This window comes from Babylonia areolata, chromosome 29, assembly GCF_041734735.1.
Source record: "Babylonia areolata isolate BAREFJ2019XMU chromosome 29, ASM4173473v1, whole genome shotgun sequence".
Lineage (NCBI taxonomy): Eukaryota > Metazoa > Mollusca > Gastropoda > Neogastropoda > Buccinidae > Babylonia > Babylonia areolata.
Window position 1 is genome coordinate 40,374,508 of NC_134904.1, and position 9,640 is coordinate 40,384,147.

The window sequence follows — 9,640 nt, forward strand, 5'->3', positions numbered from 1 at the left end:
GCATGCACTTTGATTTAATTTCATCAGGGCAAAGCATCAGTCTGATAAACAAAACATTGGTGTATCAACCAGTTCTGGGCGCACGCAGAGCAATAATGACATGTACACACGAAAAACGAGGAAAATGCACAGATGTTTTAATTACTGAATTTAGATAGTCCTAGCCTGTTACTTTCACCGTACCAACCAGTACCAGAATCATATTTGTAGACTCAATTTCAAAGCATTGTTGTACTTTACTTTGGTATTTTTAGTGGGTTTTTTTTATGTGTGTGTGTGTGTTTGTGATATTTTTTATATTCTGTTGCATAAAATAGTGTTCTGATACCTAACAAATAATACTGTGCAATTTGTAACATCCGTACAAAGAAATCTAAACTGTCAATATATTTTCATTATTATAACATAATTTCTTTCAACCTTAGACACCGAAATTCCAACTTGAAAAATGCACTTTTTTTTTCCAGAGAGAACGCCTGCAAAATAACATTCCATGTCATTATTTGTATAGGTTTTAAGATCAAAATGGTAAAACAATTTTTAGCTGGTATTCAGAAGAAAAAAAAATGTATTTGCACATAACACAATATCATAAACACAATGTATATCATAACTAACACAAATTATACTGCCTGTATACATTTGCTTGAAATGTACTAATCTAACCTTTTCAAGAGCATGTATGTTGGCTAATTACTTTGCTTTATTTCAAGATCAGGTAATGCTGATTCTGAAGGATGTTTTCAGCACTGTTCATGTTCACTAATGTAAATGGCTATATTTTGTGGTTATATTTGAGCAAGAAAAAATATAACTTTTTAGATGAATTGACTCTTTAGATACTGACTCAAACAGGGCGGAGGTGATTTCAGTTTCAGTAACGCAATTGTCTCGAATCAAATTCATGTTTGGTAAACTGTCCTCCACTGATGTCAAACCATTCGTCCATATCTACCCCCCCACATGATCTACCCCCACCCCCCCAACCTCCTGACACCCCCTCCCCTCTCTCCCTCCACCTTCCCCGTCCCCCCCCCCCCATCTTTCCCCCCATTATTTTATCCTTCAGTTTCTGTTCAGCCCCCCACCCACCCACCCCCACGCCCCCCCACTAGGGCAGATACAATGACTGAACAATGCTGGGCTGTCCATAGAAAAATCCCATGCAGGCAAAATTCTTTTTTTTTTTCAGTTGTAAGTTGTTTTGATGGTATGGATGGTCTGGATGAAATCTGACCCGTACATTCACACAGACTTGTTTCAGAATTCTGCAAGGCACAGTTTCAGTCTTGTTACATCACATGGGTTTGTGTTGTTGTTTTTTTTTGGGGGGGGGCATGGGGGTTGGGGTGGTTAAGGGGGGGGGGGGGGGTCAGACATATTTTGTAGTGACTGGTACAAGGAAGATGGTAGAAGCATGTTTGTGCTTTTCTAACATGAACATGTATTCGTGTATTTTGTTCACTGTAATTTTTTTTTTCTTTTTAACTTTGATATTAAGCAGTTTTTATTTGAAGTAAAAAAAAAAAAGATAGAATGGCTTGCTATTAATCAGTATGTCGGATGAAAATGCTAAGTTTTGAGAATAACAAATTCAAATGTTGTCATATGACTGTGATAACATTAGTTACCTCTTTTGTTTTTAAAGAAAACGGTAGGGTCTGGTTCAGCTGTCTTTCTTCAACCCCTCTTCCCCATGTTTTTTTTTTCTTCGTCAATCTCTTTTAATAGATCTAATTAACTTAAGAATGGTTGTGTATTGGACAATGACAGAGTAAGACAAACATTTTGTTTTATTCATGAGATTAATGTTCAGTTTTCACTTCTCTTGGTCTCTTTCTGTGCCCCCCCCCCCCCCCCCTCTCTCTCTCTCTCTCTGAGCTGTGTGTGTGAATGTAGGGCAAGATAGAATTTCAGTCATTAACATTATAGGTGTATGCATTTTGTTTAGTGCATGATACGTATTGCTTTCTTTTGTTGCTGAAAGTACAATCTCTTCTTAGTGATGCTCTTTTTTTTTTTTTTTTTTTTTTTTTTAGCACACCTTCCAAAACATCGCAAGTGTGATGTTCTCAGTATCAGATCTTAACTTTTACTTATTCCCTTTTCAGATACATTTCAAATATTGGACAGACACATTCCAGACCAATTATTTTATTTAGTGCTCAAGATAATTAATTTCATATTGCTACTGCAGGTCATGAATGTGACATATTCAATATTAGATGCATTTTCAGCTCAGTTTATACTTTTACATATTTTAGTGTTAAAAATCAAGACCTTAATTTAGGGGCTTATAAAGTCAAAGCAACATCACTTGTTATATTTTTTCTATTTATATGTTTTGGACTTAAGACAGCAGATATCACTTCACAAATGTATACTTTTGGTATTTGATTTACCATGTTACAGCCCAGATCACAGATCTTGTATTTACACACACACACACACACACACACACACACACACACACACACACACACACACACACACACACACACACACAAAGGTAGCTTCTGGTTCCCACAAGTGTTCCACAATTATGGATCATTGCAGTGACATGAATCAGATGTCTTTTTTCTGTTTTAAACCTTGACCACAAATCTTCCAAGACAAATTCAGCCTGCTTAGTTTTAGATCTGAAATGGTCACCAGAAACACAGGTGGTGAGTGCACTGGGTGTACTTATACCTCATAGATCTGACATCTTCAGTAATTATCAACATATGTGGACACTCAGTGTCCATTTGTAATTTTTAAATTCCATGCATATCTCTACATTTTAAATGTTAACTTTGAATGGTGATGTAGCAGTAATACTTTGTGAAAACAGTTTTCAAATGTTACTTTTTTTTCTTTTTTTTTTTAAGAAAGTGCATTGAAAAGGTCTCTGAAATTTACAGTCATAAAAAGCAATCTCCATTTTGTATTTAGAAGATATCATGCAGCTGTTTTATCATAAATGTGACATATTCAGACACGATTATCAGATTCTACACGTTGAATACTTTGCATCACTAACATTACCTTTCAATTTCATACCATGAATGTCTTACCGCAAAGGACATATGCATTTCAGTGTTCAGCTTTCAATTACTAATGATCCCAAATAAAGCACGGCAGCTATACACCAGAAGTACCCCCGGAACAATTAACAAATGTTACATCTCAAATACTAGGTCACAAAATGTTATTTAACAAATAGTAAAAAAAAAATAAAAAAAAAAAATAAAAAATAAAAAAAAAACCAAAAAAAACCAAACAAACAAAAAAACCCAAAAAAAAAACACCCTCATGTGGAAATATGTATTTGCATACTTGACATGATACATATACAACATTGTCTCAGAAAATCATTGCAGTTTCTGTGTATGGTTGGACAGGTCCATTGTAAATTGCTTCCTCTGGTCATGTTCGTTTCTCTCTCTCTCTCTCTCTCTCTGTCTCTGTCTCTCTCTCTTTCCGAGGGGTGGGGAGACAGACAGACGAGGGTAAATCTGATGTGTGCTTTATGATGTTTGTTTCTCTTTATATTTGGTTTGTGTTTTGTGTGAAACCCTTTCCCTTCCCCTCCCCTCCCCATCCTTTTCTTTCTGTCTTTCTTTTGAAATCTTTCCTTCCTTCCTTGGTGGGGTTTTTTCTCCTTGTTTTATCTCTTTTTTTTTTGGGGGGGGGGGGGGGGGGGGGGGGTCATCCTTTCTTCCTCCTCAGCTCCTGTGTTTGGCATGTTCCTTGTTGTATTTTGTGTTTTGCTTTGGTTTGCTGGTGTCTGCTACAACATTACAGTGCCGAGTTCATGTTCCATCTTGCAGTCCTGACTGTTTTGCTTTTTTTAAATTGTGTTGTGAAACTTCACCCTAAATTGGAGGTTTTCAAACTGAGTCGAAGGAAATGATCATGTGTATTTTGTTAGCATTTTGTGAAAGTCTTTGACTCATGAGTCCATTTACATCGTTTTCTTTGTTACTCTCTTTTTTTTTCTTTTCTTTTTTTAATGATACATGTAGCTACATATTGTTGCTGTTTTTCTGTCTCTCTCAGTTTTCTCATATAAAAGATTGCACAGCAGTCAGTTTAGCCGTGTTGGATGTATTGTTTTTATGCAAAAAGAATTGTGAATGGGATTAGTAATTCATCGCATTTGGCAGAATACTGTCCGACAAATGAAGAACTTTGAACCTTTTTTTTTTTCCTTCTTTTTTTTTTTTTTTTGCTTTGTTTTGTTTTTGCTGTAGTACTGAGCTCAACAGCCCATGGTGGAGACTATACTGCAGGCTTTGAGTTGGGTTTGAGCGATGACATCATGTGATCAAGTTGCAGCAGCCGTGGTGGTGGTGAACAGTGGTCTGTTGTTTCAAGTGACTTGGCCTGCAGACATGCATGCTTGATGCATTCCCATCGCAATAGCCGAGTGGTTAAAGCGTTGGACTGTCAATCTGAGGGTCCCGGGTTCGAATCACGGTGATGGCGCCTGGTCGGTAAAGGGTGGAGATTTTTACGATCTCCCAGGTCAACATATGTGCAGACCTGCTAGTGCCTGAACCCCCTTCGTGTGTATATGCAAGCAGAAGATCAAATACGCACGTTAAAGATCCTGTAATCCATGTCAGCGTTCGGTGGGTTATGGAAACAAGAACATACCCAGCATGCACACCCCCGAAAACGGAGTATGGCTGCCTACATGGCGGGGTAAAAATGGTCATACACGTAAAAGCCCACTCGTGTGTATACGAGTGACCGCAGAAGAAGAAGCATTCCCATGTTTATTTTCTCCAAGATGTGATCTGTCCAACAGAGCAATGTGACAGAGGGGGAAGCACAAAGAACAGTAGGGAAACATGTTGATAAATAGGGACCTTTTGTGACATCTGGCTGTCTTAATGAACTGCACGGAAACAGATGAACGAAATTAGACTGTATGTGAATGCTACAAACAGAGAAAGTTTATAAAAAAAAAACTGTAGGTTGTAAAATAAGACTTTTGATTGGAGGTGTCCAGGTTTCAGACCATAGGTCTGTCTTCAGGTGCTAAACCTATGGTCTGAAATGTTGGGCGCCTCTTATCGAAATCAAAGATCTTCTTGAGACCTTCGAAATATTCTACAAAGTAGAAGATAATCATTTGCTTTGAATCGTTCTTTTCATTATCTGTAAATGATAAGCTGATGAACCGAAAGAGAAAAGTACACATGTTCAACATTTCAGTACACATAACCATTAGTCGCTAACTTCTGAAACACACTGCCACCTGGATTTAAAACAGCACCATCAACCACAACCATAAAAAACCTCCTGGACACAATCAAAAGTTTTAGCAAAACACTTTTTGACATTGTTGGTTGATCTGCAGTCTGATAGAATGCGCCTGTGCAATTTGCAAACCCAGTAAACGAAAGCATTTTGATAAATGGGATGTGTATGAGCCACAGGACGTAGGGTTGAGCCCCTCCCTTTACAACTACAACCACTACTACTACTACTACTAAGGAGACAAGATCTATCCTTTGGCTTACTGCACACATGGACAGGGCTATGACAACAGTATGGCTGACCTTCCCACAAAGTAGTGCATGTGATGTCGTGTGCTCCAAAGATCTGTTCAAGGATAGATTAAGTAAAATAGGCCGTGCCTGAAATCTTGATCTGTGAATAAAATTATTTTGAGTTCAGAGTTCTTCTTCTTCTTCGTCGATTGTGGACTGCAACTCCCACATTCACTCATATGTACACGAGTGGGCTTTTATGTATATGACCGTTTTTACCCTGCCATGTAGGCAGCCATACTCCATTTTCTGAGTTCTGAATTCTGTCTACAAGTAGCCATGGGCTGGTGAAGAAAGTATTACATGCTTTTTAAAGATAGTGTTTTCGTGTTTAGCAAAGGAAAGAATGTCTGTGTTTGGATTTTTTCTGTTTTGGGGGGTGGGAGGTTAGGCGTGCCAAGAACGTTTTAGTGGATCCATACTAAGTGGTGACTGGCGTGGTGCACAGGTGGAGAAGGCCCGAAAGTCTCCAAAGCCGGCGCCTCGCAAGGTGTCTCCCTCTGTGGGCCCGGCGTCAGGGGGAGACAAGGAAGCGGTGTTTGGTGTGAAACAGTTCCATGGTCAGAAACCAGACCCGTCCCAGAAAGATGGCTTGCTGACCACGCCCATGATCGTGCCAGCCATTGGTGAGGGGGGTGGAGGTTGGGGGTGTTTAGGTGAATGAACTCTGTGTGTGTGTGTGTGTTTGTGTGTGTGTGTGCATGTTTGTGTGTGTGTGTGTGTGTGTTGTGGGTGTGGGTGTTGTTGTGGGTGTTGTTGTCTTCTTATTTGAATTCTCTTGCCTCTCTTTCTGTCTCTGTCTGTCTGTTTGTATGCTTCCCTATGTCTTTATCTCTGGGTGTCTCTCCCTCTGTGTCTCTGTCTCTCTGTCATTCTCTTTCACTCTGTCTCTGTCTGTCTGTCTCTGGCAGCATTAATAAATTACATGTATGATATTTTTGTGCGCATCATTAGTTAAGTCTAATGTATGTGCACCCTTCGAAATGGGGCATTGGTCTTTCTTGAATAGAATAAAACATTATTATTGTTATCTCCCCCCCCCCCCTCTGTCTTTGCTTGTCAGTCTTCACCTTGCTGTCTTCTCTGACCCCTGTGTGTTGTGTTGTCCACAAGAAGTGATGCCCCTCCGTCACTACAGTGACCATTGCTCCGTGCCCTGTTGGACAGAGATCACCCGTGACAGCAGCACGGAGCGAGGGGGGTCCTTCGAGGAGGATGCGGATGGAAGCCACCATCGTCCCACGCCACCAGCAGACAGTGCAGACAGCGCCGTCAAGCGACAGCAGCAGCCTCGGCAGAGATCCGTGGAGGAGGGAGGCGACAAACCCATGCCGGCCCACGACCCCATTTCCCAGCGTTACCGCTCCTCGGGGGACGAACCTTCCGCCTTCCGCAGCGTGGAGCAAGGGAAGCAACGTGGGGTGATGCCGGACTCTTACGGCGGTGGGAAACCCAGAGATTCCTGGAACGTCACGCAGCGCCCAGGCTCAGGGCAGGGACACGGCTCAGCACACAGCTCACCATCTCATAAAGCCAAAGACGATCGCATCCACGAAGGCAGACACTCTGCTTCAGAGAGCGCGCCCCCGAAACCCGCCCGTCGCACTCCCTTAGAATCCGAGGAGGCGAACGACAGGGACTCAATAACGGAAGAGATGACGCCGATGATTGACGATTCCACTGTGCGGTTGTTCATTGCCTTGTTTGACTATGACCCCATCACAATGTCACCCAACGTGGACTGTGTGGACGAAGAGCTGCCCTTCAGGGAGGGCCAGATCCTGAAGGTGTATGGAGACAAAGATGCCGACGGCTTCTTTCGGGGGGAGGCTGACGGGCGGGAGGGTTACATCCCCTGTAACATGGTGTCTGAGATCCACATTGATGACCCGGAGCTGGTGGAACAGTTACTGAAGGAGAACCAGACCAATGCTCAGCAAAGCAGCTCGACAGGTAGGATGGGGTTGATTTGAGGGAGGTGTGTCGCGTGTGTGTGTGTGTGTGTGTGTGTGCATGCCTGTGTGTTTTGTGTTCTTACATGTTTGTTTCTGCGTGTGCTTGTGCATATACTGCATTTATGCAAACACTTATGAATTGATGTAATTTTATTTTTCATGAATCTTCATTTTCCTCTTTTTGGACCTCGTATTTCACAGGTGTATCATGTTTGTGAATTCATCAGCCTACAGTGGTAACCTTTGTCAAAACTTAAAGGAAAATTGTTTGTTGTGGGTGTGGGTATGTGTGCTTGTCTGTGTTTGTTCATGTGAAAGTGGGTCAACAGTGGTCAGTTTAAAAAAAAAAATGATGATAATGATAGAAAAGCATACACCAACACTGTAACAGGTCTCATTTTCTCCAAACACTGCCAATACCTCCAGTTAAGACTCCAGTATCAAATGTCTCTCCTGGTATAGCAGAAGCTGGTTCCATAGTGGCCAGTGTGTTTGTTTCATGTTTAGAAATGGGAGGGACTTCTGGGACACTTCAGTATTCTGCATGAGAGAGACTCATGAACCCTTCATTATTATGCATTGGAGGTACTCAAGAACATTGTTATTCTGCATGAGAGAGACTCAAGAACATTGTTATTTTGCATGAGAGAGACTCAAGAATATTGTTTGTTTTTGTGTGTTTGTTTGTTTTTTCTGTTGTTGTGGTTTTTTTTTTGCATAAGAGAGAATCAAGAACATTGTAACCTTTGCATAAGAGAGCATCAGGAATATTATATTTTTTGCATGAGAGAGACTTAAGAACTTTGTATTTTTTGCATAAGAAACTGAAGAACGTTTTTTTTTGGTTTTTTTTGTTGTTGTTGTTGTTTGCATACTAGAGACTTAAGAACACTGTATCATTTTGCATTAGAGAGACTCCAGAACACTTTGTTTTGAGAGAGACTTGATGATGATTTATTATTTTGCATGAAAGAGACTCAAGAACACCATCATTTTGCTGTAAAAAATAGATAAATAAATAAATTTTTAAAAAGATACAAGAACACTGCATCATTTTGCATGAGATACTCTAGAAAACATTGTTTTGCATGAAAGAAACCCAAAAACAGTTTCTAATTTTGCATGAGAGAGACTTGAAAACACTATCAATTGCATAAAGACTCCAGAACACTATATCATTTTGCATGACAGAAATTCAAGAACACTTTGTTTTGCACAAGCAACTTGAGAACACGGCATTAGTTTGCATGAGAGAGAACATTATAATTTTGCATTAAAAAAAAAAAAAAAAAACCTCCAGAAATTATATCATTTTGCATGACAGAAATTCCAGAACACCTCCTCATTTTGCGCAAGAGACTCGAGAACATGTTTATTGTTTCTGCATGAGAGGGAGATACTCAGGAACACTTGCATCATTTTTGCATCAAGAAACACTTTTATCTGTTATCTTGCATGAGAAATTGTACGAGCGTGTCTGTATCTGTATGGCTGGCTCTGGCGCATGGTGGAGTGTAGAGGGCAAGGTGAAAAGCGACGGTCACCTGACGCCCAACGGGGTCGCCCCTCGACCCGCCCCGGGCCCCGCACGTCGCATGGTGGCCTTGTACGACTATGACCCGCAGGAGTTGTCGCCCAACGTGGATTCTGAGGTGATTGTTGTTATTATCGTTGATAATTGTAAAGTGCCTGTCATCATCAGGGGTCACGATGTATTTAGTATCACTGTTGATACTTATATAGTGCCTATCCTTGGTTGTGTAAATGTATGTAATGTAATGCGTAGTCTTTGAATCTGTTTTATGCTTTTGTGTGTTAAAATCTTTTTTTCTTTTTCCTTTTTGTAAGTTGTGTATGTGTGTGTGTATGTATGTGTGTTTTATGTTTATTGCAAAGCGCATTGAGCTCCCTTTATGGGAGGAAATGGCTCAGAAAGTATCCATTATTATTGTTATTGTTATTATTGATACTTATATAGTGCCTATACTTGGTTATGAGGTTATTATTAATCTTCTTCTTCTGTTTTCTTCTTATTATTATTATTATTGATACTTATAAAGAGCCTATCCTTGGTCATGAGGTTATTATCATCATCATCATTATTATTATTGTTATTAAGTGCCTATCCTTGGTCATGAGTTT

The 9,640-nt window shown here is 40.3% G+C and overlaps 1 protein-coding gene across 1 annotated transcript in view; it reads left to right on the top strand.

Annotated features, from left to right (window-relative positions):
• Positions 1 to 9,640, top strand: part of LOC143274668 (RIMS-binding protein 2-like) — a 127,417-nt gene that overhangs the window by 100,582 nt on the left and 17,195 nt on the right. Inside the window, exons 23-25 of the mRNA XM_076578541.1 lie at positions 5,992 to 6,169; positions 6,711 to 7,496; positions 9,017 to 9,150. Of these exons, the coding sequence (XP_076434656.1) occupies positions 5,992 to 6,169; positions 6,711 to 7,496; positions 9,017 to 9,150 (1,098 nt within the window). The remainder of the gene's footprint in view (positions 1 to 5,991; positions 6,170 to 6,710; positions 7,497 to 9,016; positions 9,151 to 9,640) is intronic.